Source organism: Camelus dromedarius, chromosome 14 (genome assembly GCF_036321535.1).
Source record: "Camelus dromedarius isolate mCamDro1 chromosome 14, mCamDro1.pat, whole genome shotgun sequence".
NCBI classification, from domain to species: Eukaryota; Metazoa; Chordata; class Mammalia; order Artiodactyla; family Camelidae; genus Camelus; species Camelus dromedarius.
The window spans coordinates 54,331,899-54,344,651 of NC_087449.1; the positions used below are offsets into that span (position 1 = coordinate 54,331,899).

The 12,753-nt window shown below is 51.8% G+C and overlaps 1 protein-coding gene across 1 annotated transcript in view; it reads right to left on the reverse strand.

The window, feature by feature from the left end:
• Nucleotides 1-1,673: 1,673 nt before the first annotated feature.
• GRHL3 (grainyhead like transcription factor 3) overlaps nt 1,674-12,753 on the reverse strand; it is a 34,118-nt gene continuing 23,038 nt past the window's right edge. The window contains exons 12-16 of the mRNA XM_010989800.3: nt 11,414-11,448; nt 10,112-10,200; nt 9,184-9,269; nt 6,675-6,739; nt 1,674-2,546 (exon numbers count right to left, since the gene is read on the reverse strand). Of these exons, the coding sequence (XP_010988102.2) occupies nt 2,432-2,546; nt 6,675-6,739; nt 9,184-9,269; nt 10,112-10,200; nt 11,414-11,448 (390 nt within the window). The 3' untranslated portion in view covers nt 1,674-2,431. The remainder of the gene's footprint in view (nt 2,547-6,674; nt 6,740-9,183; nt 9,270-10,111; nt 10,201-11,413; nt 11,449-12,753) is intronic.

Sequence of the window (12,753 nt, forward strand, 5' to 3'; positions counted from 1 at the left end):
GAGCTCTGCACTGACACCGATAGCTCCCTGTGCGTGTTTGTCCAGGCAGACACTGGCGGGTTACAAAGACATCAAGGCTTGTGTAAGGACGGCCTCTTTGGAGCAGTGGTTCTTGGCCTTGAGTGCGCACTGCAGTCACCTGGGGGGCTTTAAAAGTACTGTGGCCTGGGCCCCAACTCCAGAAATTCTGATTTAATTGCTCTAGGTTACAGTCTGGGCAGCAGGAATAAAAGCTGCCTAGGTGATCCCAGGGCAGTGGAAGTTGAACAACACCGTCTTCCTGCTTCCAGGGGCTCTGGAAGGAAACGAGCAGCTGCTGGCAGCCCGGCGTGCCTCGCGGCGCTGCCGCTATGCACACCCAGCGCCATTTCACCCTCACACGCAGCCACCTGCTCTGACGTTCAGGATGATGTCACGGCGGCAAGGCCCGGAGTGGGCAGGGCAACTCCGGGGGCTCCACGGGTCCCTGCAGCCGTGCCAGCCACGCCAAGTTGGAGCCTGAGGCCAAACACCAGTAATACTGATCCTGGCTTCAAAGGTCTGGTATTTCATGGTTTTTGTTTTGTTTTTTGGCCTTAATTAAAAAACAAAACAAACAAACAAAAGTTGCATTAGGGTGACTGGGTTCTTGGCTCCTCCTAATTTTTGCACCTGAGGCTTAGGGCTCCCCTTGCCTGACCCAAGTCCTGGCCCCAGGGCTTGGGAATTAGGACTCTAGACTGGTTGTCACTGGAAGGCCCTTGGAGACATCCATGGTTTTCAAACTATTTTTGAAAGTTTAGTTCAGACAAAAGTTTATGAGAAATCTTAGTACGAAAATGAAGGAAAGCAGAACTGCCATAACTGAAGTCTGGGGAAGATGTCCAAGGGCTGCTCACCTGCCTGCCTTTCCCCCACATCATGGGGGCCCTTGAGACCCACCAGTGAACCCCAGGGCTCTAAAGATGAGCGCTACCCCATGACTCAGGTAGGCCACACCCCTCATTTTATAGCCAAAGCAGCGGAGGACTAGAGACGGTGGCGTGCCGGTAAGCCGGAGGAGGACAGACAGAAGGATGCTCTGACTTGTCACTTGTCCTCTAGGGGAAATAACCACTGATTTGTAGCATTTGTCAATTCCTGTGGTGTAAACACTCCCTCTGACATAGCGACATGACATCACTGGTTGCAGAGTTGGGGAGAACTGGGCACGATGGCTCCCATGAGCTGCTGGGAGCCAGCTCCAGGAGGAGTGAGCCGGTGGAGAGCAATGGGACAGGACTGGCACTTGAGCTCAGGTGATACCACCCCCGCCCCAGGCTCTGCGCACTGGCCCCCACCATGAGGCCTCGTTAGGGCATCCGAGGACTTCTTCATCTCCACAATCGCTGATTCCGAGGTCATGACATTCAGCCTGTGGGCCACACAGGACAGGCCACCAAGACCACGCCAGGCGTCAGGACTCGCTGCCTTCCGGGGGGGGCCCCTCTGCTTCACCAGGTCTAGCACTGCCCACCATCCTTCAAGTCCTAGGCAAACCGCTCACAGGACAGAGAAGAGAAGCCTTACTTTCACCTTCTCTTTCTGGAAGGCTTTCACAAGAGGAACAAGTGTAGCATTTGAAGCAATCCATAAGTAGAATTTATTACTAAATACCATATGAGTATACAAAATGTATAACTGAATAACAGCTAAAAAATGTCCAAGAAATGTGAAATACACATTTTTTGAAATGATAAAAATGTATCCATGAAAAATATAAAATGTTGCATATATATATACAATATATACTTATATATATATAACATAAATGAAAATTGTAAATAAGAAATGTATATAACAGTGAGCAGGCGTGGTGGTCTTTTCACACAGAGGCCACTTTGTTCCCGTCGATCGCTCTGATTCCCATCCTGCACTGGGGAAGTCTGTGAGGAGAGTGTCTCCATGACAGTGTCTTTTAAAAGTCATTTGCACTGAAAATCAAGAGTTTTCAAGTTAACTAACTGACCAAAGGGTGAGAAATCCTTGGTCTGAAGTGGATGGAAGCATCAAGAATGGGATGAAGAGTCAAGTCCACCTGGGGACACAGGTCCACTTCCCCCTCCTGGACTGGCTGCCTGCAGGAGATCAGCTGCAGAGAAGGGTCACTTGAGGCGGAAATGGTCTGTTGGGCATGTTAACCAAGATGGCACTGTCTCTGGATGGGCAGGCTCTGGCAGGAAGTTCAGAGAGTAGATTCAAGCATAATGGGGGTTCAGATCAGGACACCTCCCAGGCCCCTTCCTGGCCTTGATGTCAGAGTTTGTGACTCGAGGGCCTCTTCCTTCAGGGAAGGCATTCAAGTAACAGCACTGAGGCATGAGGAGAGGTTGTGTGTGGCGTGGGGCCCCTTCCCAGCTGGCTCCTGGCTGGTGCCTACTTCAAGAGGGCTGAGGGAGTCAGTGCTCAGGCTCTACAGCTCCTGGAGGATGATCTGAACCTTGCCGTCCAGCTCCCCTACGTCCAGCAGGAAGGCGACGTGGTTGCTGTAATGCTGGATGATGTTGTTGTCCATGTTGACCAAGATTCTGGAAGAGAAGAGACATGGTTAGAATGTGACAGGCCCTTTGTTTACACGGCCTGAGTAAAGGGTGACGGTAATGTTCACTACCAATTAGGCGCCCCTAGCTCTTGAGGCACCGCTCAGATTTTCTCTCAGACCCTCGTAACAACCTGCAAGGTGGGCATTCACTGCCCCACTTTACAGGGGAGGACACAATTCCCCAGTGGCTGAGCTCAAACCAAACCCAAGCCTGCTGGCGACCACACCCACCTACCTCCCAGATGGAGGTACGCACATGGATGCCTTTAAGGAACAAACACGTAGATATGGGGAAGATGCTGTGCTCCCCGGTCACCAGGCCAGACTGAGCACTCAGACACAAAGCATGAGTTCAAGTGTGGGAGGAATGGTGGGTGGACCAGTGAGGTTTGGGTTCAACAAGAGGCTGTGATATGTCACTCAGGTGTGACTGCCTGAGCCACAGGCAGGAGCCACACAAGCCCCCCTCAGTTTCACCCCAGGGAGCTGAAATCTCAAGGATGGCACCATGGACTTGAGGGGCCTGACCTTCTCTCCACCCCAGCCCACCCCTCAACCGCCTTCAGGCAAGGACCTGGGCCAACCTGAGAGGGACAGAGCCTCTGTGACTGTGGCCCTCTGCTGGGGGTCAAAGCCATGCTGTAGCCAAGGGTACCCCAATAGGAGCTGCCTCTCTCGTGAAGGACCCACTGGGGGGGACCCGACTTGAGCACAGCAGCTTTCCCTTTGGGATGGTGGTGGATGTCTCCCTCCCTCCACCTCACCAGCATCTGCTGAGGCCTTTCCACGTGCAGGGCCTCGCTCCAAACACAAACAAGGGCCACACAGAGATCGGAGGTCCTGCCCTCCAGGTGTTCAGAATCTAGGAGGTCCGGGGAGAGTGAATCCTTATAACTGTACTGCCCAGTTTGTAGATGGGGAAGCTGAGGTTTGAAGAAGCAAAGTCATTTGCCTCAGGTCACAGTTAAGGGTCAGCAGAGCTGGAATCGGAATCCAGACTTTTATCTCTTTCCACTGCATCATTTTTTAAAGAAAACAACAACAAAAACAAAAACCCTATAAATACAAGTTAGGAATTAGCACACGGCAAATCCAGGGCTGAAGGAGAGTTCAGATGAGGCAAGATTATTTAAGTGGGGCAGGAGTCGGGGTGTGAGAATCCCAGACTACTACTACTGGCAGGAAGCAGGAGGCTGCTTTTCTGGGGACCCCGGGGTTGGGGGGAGGGTGGTGGCCTTGTGCCCCTGAATCCCTCACATCAGGAGGGACAACAGAGACAGCGGTGAGCCGAAGCCTATGGCCTACATCCAGCTGTCCCTGCAGCATCATCAAGCAGCTGCTGCTTCCTGGAAGGAGGTCTGGGCTCAGGCTCCAAGGCCGGGGTGCTGACTGCCAGCGTTTAATGACCAGATTCCACTCTCCTGGGTCCTGTTAGCAGTTCATTTCACAGAGAGATCTTTGTCTGGGGGCTGCAGGCTCGGAACAGACCAGAGGGGACCAGGGCTGGGCGCTTTGTGACCATTGGGTTTTTTGTCTGTCTCATACTGTGGCATTTACAGTGCTTCTAGGTGCCGGGCACTGTGTAAATGCCCTACATGCACGAACTTGAAGGCCGCCTCCCTCCCACTCCCAAGCAGGGCCTCTCAGCCGGCCCAGAGTGCGCACCCGCATACAAGGGATCTCAGACAGGCCCACGGACCCCTTCCTCTCAGAGGTCAATGACAGCTGGGCCCTAGAGGCAGGGGCTTGTCAGGAACTGATATCCCAGAATGCGGGCCTCTTGTCACTTGCCAGCTTCTGGCTGTCTCCTATCCCGGTTTGCATGGAACCCCTGGCCAGCTGCCAGCAAAAACAATGTATTTGTTAATCTTTCAAGCACTCAGCAGTGCTTGTAAAGCTGATTGTATCTACCTTTGTCCAGAGGACTTTCTGGAGGGTTCTGTGAAAATAAACTAGGCCAGCGATTACAATTTCCTGTTCCTCAGATGAAGAGAGACTGTCTCTGAGGGAGATAGCAAATGAGCCTGGCCTCTCCAGTCCCAAGAGGCTCTTTGGGGACTCTTCCCACTTAGGCATCTCAGACGATCCGAGGCCTGAGGTTTTCATGGTTGGTGGTGTAAGGGGTGTGAGTGCTTCTGAAAGGCCGCTGGTGATGCCCTGGGCTATGGGGCTGGGCGAATAAATTGGCCAGCCTGGCCACAGTCTTTATTTGTACACTGCTTAGTGGTTAGAGGAACAAGCAGGAGGCAAGATAAAATAGTGGGTGTGTGTATGGGCTTTAGACAGGCCAGCGTTCCTTTTGCAGGTTACTAACTCTGCGACCCTGGGACTACTTTGAACCTCAGTTTTCCTCATCTGTAGAAATAGAGATAATCATACCAAATTCAAAGGGTCAGTGAAATGATGCTCAGGAGTTATTTAACCCAGTGCTTGGCATGTACAAAGTGCTCCACAAATGGAAGTTATTATAATTATGGTTGAAATAGCTGGCTGGAGCTTAAGGGAAAGACTTGCCACTCAGGCCGTGGGGCTGAGGGGTGGGGCATCCTTGTATGCACACCCCGGACCCCTAGATCGTACACAAAGGCATTTCCCAACCCCTCAACACAGCCTGTGGTGGGATCTGTAAGAGAAGCCGGCGGTGACAGGTGGGGTGGCAGCCAGGAGGTGTGGGCACTGGCACTGAAGGGGAAGTGGGGCTAGGCTTGTCTGGGCAAAGCAGAGCCTGCTCTCTGCTATGAGGTGGATTCCACTCTAGAGAGCGTGTGAGCCCCAGTTTGAAACCGAAACTTGGAAGAAAAAAAACACACAAAGAACTCAAGACACTCATACAACCAAAACCAAACGTATCCTTTCCCAGGGGCTACGGGGCTGCACACCTTCCCCCACCCTTCTATGGGAGCCAAAGGGGAGGGAGAGGAGGAGGGAGGCTAGCCTTTGAGGAAGGAGGCGGACCCTGGGCCTGGATGGGGGGGCCTCAGCCCCAGTACAAAACATGCCTCACTTTGCAGTCTTCTGAAAGGAGAGCCCACAGACAACAGCCACAGGGCAAAGTCAGAGCACCTTCCAGGAACAGCTCGTAAGAGGAGCTGGAGGATCAGGCCCGAGCTGTGGGCAGGGGGCCTGAGGCTGTTTCCCAGGACCCCGGTCTTAGGTCTTCTAGGCAGCGAATGGCAGTGACAATTCCTTACTGCCCAGGGGCCCCCACGCTGGGCTGGTGAAGTGACCTAGACAGCAAGGGCTGCAGAGGTCCAGTTCACTGGCTCTGACCAAGGGTGGATGCCTGGTAGGGTGGTCAGCACGTGGCCCTCTGCCCAACCCGCCCCAACCCTGGGCCGACAGCAGAGGCACCGCGGTCCTTAGCACTAATCCCCTGGCACCCATGGCAGGTGGCAGGCACTGCCTGGCCCCCTGGAAGATAAAGCTTTACTCCCTCCTGCCTCATCCAGACCCAAAGGTGGAGGTCTGTGGAGCATCCCTGTCTGGGCTCCAACTCCCCTTCCAGACTCATCGCCAGCCATTTCCTTCTTGGAACCACTGATTCAGCCAGTAGCAACTTTGTTGTGCCCTTCTGCCTCTGTGCCTTTATTCCACTGCTCCTCCCCTCTGAACATTGCTTAGCACCTCTGAGCCTCAGTTTCCCTGTCTGTAAAATGGATAATGTATCTACCTCATGGTGTGGCTGTGAGGGTTAAACAAGATAAACTTAGCCCAGTACCTGGCACATAATAGGTGGTCAAGAAAATGACTGTCACTATCATCAGTACCATTACAATCAAATGACTTGGTTATCCAGTGCCCTTGGGATTAGAACCTGGGTCTTCTGACATGTGGCCCTGTGCTTCCCTCTCCACCTGGGTAGATGGTATATGAAGACCCTTCCATCTGTCTCCCTCTCCTTTCCTTTCCAACAGTGATCACTGTCTGCAGGTGACTGTGGCCTGACTGGGCACTCTCCACCCCAATTTCACATCGCCTCTACCTCTCCACAAAGCCGGGTACAAACACAGCTTTGCCCAGCAGGGAAAAACTGCTGGGAGCTCCCTGAGCCAATATTTTAGAGGGAAAGTGGCAGGGTGGGGAGTGGGGAGGGAGAGCTGTACTGGGCACTTACCCCCGCTTGCATTTCTTATAGACTTTGTAAATGTTCTCTTCCGGGAACCCATACTTCTCAGAGATCTGGAAAAGAATGGCAGTGGATTCATTGTCTGCTGCTAAAACTGGATTTATACCAGTCTTTTGATACCATGACTTTTAATTTCCTGATTCTAAAAGTAGTATTTATCCATACTGTAGAAAAATACAATGAAGAAGATTACAATCATCCACAATTCTGCTTCTCAGGGATAAATACTAATAATATTTAGGGGTATTCCTTCCTATCTTTTGGTACATGGATATTTACGTATCCCCCCTAGATAGTTTTACCTACTGTTGTATATTATAAGCCTCCCCACATCACAATGAACTCTTGACAAACAGCATGTTTAGTGGTTGTAAAATATCCCAAAGGGCATTTTCCTCAACCCTTGCCTATAGTCAGACATTTGGATTATTCCAGTGCCGAAGGCTCCCCACTCACCAGCTGGCTGACCAGCTGGGCAAACCACCCGGGGAGATGGAAATAGTGCCTAGCTCATAGGTTGCTGGAAGAATTAAATGAATTGGTCCATATAAAACACTTAGGACAGTTCCTGGCATGTACTAAATAAATGTCAATACTCAATAAATGGTCGTTGTTATTATTTTAGAAGTGGAATAGCAGGAATGCTCTTGCCCTCTTGTGAGTGGAGGATAACCCAAACATTTACCCAATCTAGCAGGAATTACTAACCCCATTTGATGGGCGAGGATGCTGAGCTTGAATAAGATAAAGAATGCACCCAAGGCCTGGCCTAGAATCCAGGCTTTCTGCCCCCATCACATCCCAGAACGTTGGAACTTAGTCTACGGGTGAGGAAACTGCAGCTCAGAGGCCTGTGAGCGACCTATCTGAGCTCACACAGCCAGTCATCCCATTTCTCCCCAGGCCTCCTGAGGTTTTCTCTGGTGCAGACAGAACCAGTCTGGCCTCAGCTCTACCACCTGGGGTTGCAGAACTCTGAACAAGTCACCTTACTTCTCTGAGCCTCAGTTTCCTCATTTGTAAAATGGGTGTCATAATGGGATGTACAAACAGGTGGTTCTGCACAGGAATTAAGACGATTACATCAAAGTCCTGGCGCAGCACCATCCAGGTTTGGTCAAACTCTGCTGGTTAGTGTTACTAGCTGCCTTGAAGCCACAGCGAACCTCAGGCCACAGGCTGCAGGTAGAGGTCATCCTATCTACTTCTTTCAGGAAGAGGAGCCAGTTCAGCTCCTTAGCTGGTCTCTGCCTTGACAGAGATCTCTCTAGGCAAGAAAAGTTCTTAGACTACTGAACTTAATGGGGATGTGGCTGGAAGCTACCAGGAAGATCTCAAGTCAGTCTAAGCAAGAATTTAGGAACTTTCTAACTATACGCCATACAAAGACAACTACCTTGTATGGCTGCCCCACAAGGCAACGAGCTCGCCATCCTTGAAGTATACAAGTCAAGAGTGGGCACCCACTTGGAAGGGCTACTGGGGAGCAAGCTTGAGCAGCAGATGGGGAGCTGACCCTTTAAGGTACTGTCCAGCTCAAAGATTCTGAGTCTATATTCTAGTGACATTAATGGCCTTTTGTGAGCCAAGCAGAGCTGATGCTATGTGGAGAGAACAGGATAACATAGCAGAGTGGAGAGAGCCTGGGCTAGAATCCCAGCTCTGTCACTTCTAGTAACCCTGGCAGGTCACCTGACCCCCAGGAGGCTGTTTCCTTATAGAAGTGAGGAGATCATGATAGCATCCACTTTTCAGGGTTGTTAAGAGAACACGGTGAGGAAGCAAATGCAGCATGCCTGACAAGGTGCCTGGCACATAGTGAGTCTTCAATAAAAGGGAGCTGTTATTATTTGGTTCATTTTCCCTTCCCCAAGCTGACATCTTGGAACCACCTGGCTTTTCTGAGTGGTGGCCCTAGTGGAGGCTGTGTTTGTTTCGTTTTTAGCTGAACCACAAAGCAGTTGTGGGTTTTGTTCAGGGCAGTTTTACCTGCTCTCTGGCAGTTTCGGGGGTTGGGGAAGGTCTCCTGGCCCAGACACCACCTTTAGCTGCCTGGGCCAGCAGCCCCCGCACCAGCCAACCACAAGCTGGAGGAATGAGGCCTTCTGGGAAAGAAAAAAGAGTATCTCTGGGGCCTGGCCTTTTTGGGTTTCATTCCCATTAAAACAGAAACAGGTTTGCAAAGCCAACAAAAAGCTCTGGCCTGTCAGACAGCAGCTATCAGATTAAGGAGGATTTATGGTGTGTGCGACTCCCAGGGTGGAGCCAGGGTTCTGGCTGGGAGATAACATCTCAGAGGCACACCCCCAGCAGCTGGGCCCCACAGGTGCCCTCAGATGGGGTGGGACAGGTGGGCTACCAGAAAGCCAACGTTCCAGCATATTCCTTCCCAGGGTCTTCCCGTGGGAAATCAGAACTTCATGGTGAAGAGTCAGGAAAGACGGGAGTGCAGAGTGGGGTCCGGTCAGGGCAGGGCGGAATCCACGAGGTCTCTTACCGCATTCCTCAGCCCCTTCAGGTCTGGGGTCTTCAACATGAGGGCGTCAAACACCTCCTCAGTCTCCCGCCGCACATACAACAAAACTGAGAAGCAAATGGGTGGCTTTTAGTGGTACAAGGGAATATCTTCTACGAGGGTAGAAGAAACTTAAAAAACATTATTTGTAACATAAGACTGATTTTTATAAAAAGAGCAAATCCTTGCTGAGGTCTGTGCCCAGGTGGGAAACTTCTCACCTGGTTCTGCAGGTCCCACACACTTACACAGACTCTGCTGATTTTGGTGGGTTTGAATCCCTGCTCTGCCAGCTGCCTGCTATGTGACCCTGAAGAAGTTCTTTTAACATCACTGAGCCTCATTTTATCCAGATGGAAAATGGAGGCGGTTCCACCCCCTATTTCATAAGGTTGTTGTGGGCAGTATGGACGTGACTTTTGGAAACACCAAGTAGGGTGCAAGGCTCAGTTCAAGGTTGCTAGAAGCTTTTGATCTCAGTAGCTAGTTGGTTTCCTCTTGATGGTCACCTACAGTCCCCCTATCCCAGGAAGTTACAGATTTACAGTGTCAAAGGCAGAAAGCCAGGTATTCCCTATGAGCAAAAGTGAGAAGGACGTGCCCAACATCACGAGGCTGCTGCCTTACCAGCTGCCCCAGGACACCCACGTCCGACAAGGTGAGAGGACGCAGAAGCCCACCAACTCCATGGCTGTGTCTCCAAGCACCCTGGATGCCCTCCTGACCCCCCTACACCACCGTCAAGCCCTGGCCCAGCCCCAGCTCCAGGGAGGAAAGCAGCCCCTCCCTGCTGGGGTGGGTTTGCCTGGGCTGCCCAGACCAGGGTCAGTCTGAGGCTTTGCGGAAGGCCTCACGGGGAGCTGGGGGCTGGGGAAGGCTCGGAGAACAAACGGGGCGAGAGTGAGGCTACCTCTCTGCAGATCGTCTTCCTTGGCCTGTTTGGAGGGCAGAGGCTCAAACTCCTCCGTGAAGGGCGAGCAGGTGCGCTTCAGAGGCAGCCTGTGGGGATGGCAGGGAGAGGCTGATGAGGAACCCGGGGTGAGGGGTGGGGATTCCAGAGTCTGCAGGGGCCCCAGACGTGAGGAAGACCCCATGAGGGTGGGAACAAAGCAGTGGGACAGAGGTTAAAGTAGCAGGGTCTGGAGTTGGGCTACACGGGTTCAACTCTCAGCCCTGCTCCTCACTAGCTGGGTGACAGCTTCTCAGTGTCCCCATGTGCAGCGGGGTCATAATGGTAATAATAATGATACTTTGTAAAGTTGTGAGGCTGAAGGAGACACTGCACGCTGCTTTTAGAACAGTGTGTGACACGCAGTAGGGCTTCAATAAATACAGCCTATTGGTTCATCATCAACATTATTCTTTTTTGAAAGAATCAAGTTAGGCGTGAGTGGGAGAGGAAGGGCCGTGAGTTGTGGAGCAAGGCAGACAGGTTCAGGCCTGCCTCTGCGTCACAACAGCTGTGTGACCTTGGGCAGGCCACTTCACTTCTCTGGGCATCATGTTCCTCTTCTACAAGGCAGAGCAGTAACTCCTGCTTGCCTAACTCACTGGGGCTGTTGTGAGGTGATAAGTGACATAATGCAGTGTGAAAGCACCTTATGAAAAGTATTTCTTGTTTATAAGGAAGAGCCTGATATCAACAACAAATGATCTTCATAAATGCTTTCCCCTTTACAAAGATTCTATTTCCACGCCACCTCTCATACCTGCCTCATCTTCACGAGGCCATTTTCCTCCTCTGGTAGATCTCTAGCTGAGGCTGAAAGAGGTGAGGGGTGTGGAGGCCCTTCCTGAGCTGAAGGGCCCAGGGGCCCAGCCCCTCCCTTGGCCTCTTGGGGTCTGGTGGGTGTGTGCTTGGGGGAGGGCATGTGGGGGTGGATTCCCCTAAGTCCTCAGGCACAGCGTCCCCTCCTTACTCTCGAATCTGCTCCACCATCTCAGAGGCTTTTTCTTTCCTAGTTTACAAGCAGATGTCTCGCCAGAGATTCGCCAACTTCTTACATTAAACAAACCCATAAAAACTCAGGCAGTTTCAGTGGGAAAGGAACATGAATCTGGCTTGGGGGTTGGGGATAGAGTCTCCTGGCTGCTTCCTCTTGGCCCGGCCTCTGGCTTGGGGGGCAGCAAAGGGAAGGGCAGGCTAGGAGCATATGAGCAGTAAAAGGGGGACCAGCAGGGAGGTAAGGCCCTTGGCTGCTTCTCCCCGTACCTGTTGGAGCTGCCGTGTCCTGCTGAGAGCACCGCCTGCAATGAAGAGAATAGACATTTTCCATCACACGCAGGAAGATGCAAGGAACCCTCAGCTGTTGGAGGCCTTCTGAGATGAAGAATCTTTGTGGGGGGAAGGTGGGGGATGCAGCTTTAATGCTTTTTCAGCTCACTCTGCTCAGATAAGCCTTCTTAAGTGCACTGAGATTTTGAGTTGAAAGGAAGCACCAAGCCCAAGTTGGATGAGTCAGGGACTCAGTGAACATATGAGGTGCTAAGGAAATGGTGGCAGAATCAACGAGTCCCATCTGAGCCCCAGGATAACCAGAAGGGCTGGGACTGCAGACCCTCCTACAGGTGATAACTAGGTAATTGGAGCTGAGGCAAAAGGAGGGGAAGGGGCATTCTTTTTGAACCCTCATGTGTGTGGGGCACTGTGCTATCTGGTACAGCCATCGTAAGTCCTACGAGGTAAGATGCCCAGGCCCCAGGAGGGCAGAGCCTCCCGGGGCATCACACCACAGAAGGCAGAACTGGGATCCAGACTTGGGCTTTCTGCTCTTTCCACTCCCCTGGTCCTCTCTCTCGGGCTCACAGGTACAAAGACTGGTCCCCCACTTCTTCCTCTCACAGAAGAGCTGTCAACCTGGCCAAGGGGGTGCCTTAATCCCAAGTGGTCATCTCCCTACTTGAGGCCTCTGGCTGGGGAGAGAGAGTGGGTTAATGCAGCCTCCTGTGTTATGGGGACCACAGAACTACGCCAGGGCAGTGAAGGGGGTGTGGCAGACACAGAGGGCTTTAACTGTGTGCCAAGGCCACAATCAGTACTGGCTGCTCTTTTAGCTCCATAATCTATCTTACTGTTGAAGTCAATGTACTGAACACATCTGTACACCAAGGGCCATTTCTGCAAACATTCCCACTAAATGGTGGGGAGCTCAATGGGAGGAAATAGTCAATTATTTAACATGGAAGCAAACTAGCAGACAGGCTCTGGGATCTTGATTCTGCCACTGACTTGTTGTGTGATGTCTGGAAAATGGAGATCATAGTCTCTACTTCAAAGGACGGTGGTTAGGGGAGATGGGGCAATGCAGCAAAGGGCTGTGCCCGCACAGCTGGCATGGTCAAGGTGTTTGCTGGCTCCCCGTCTTGAGAGGTGGTGTAACTGGTGGTAACGGGCACTGCTTCTGAAGCCAGGTTGCCTGGGTCCCAATCCTGGTTTTGCCATGTACTGTGTAATTTTGGTCTCGATGCTTCAATTTCCACCTCACAACTCCAGGGAGAATTATACGATCAACTTCATAGGACGCAGTGAGTTAAAGGAGATAATGCATAGGT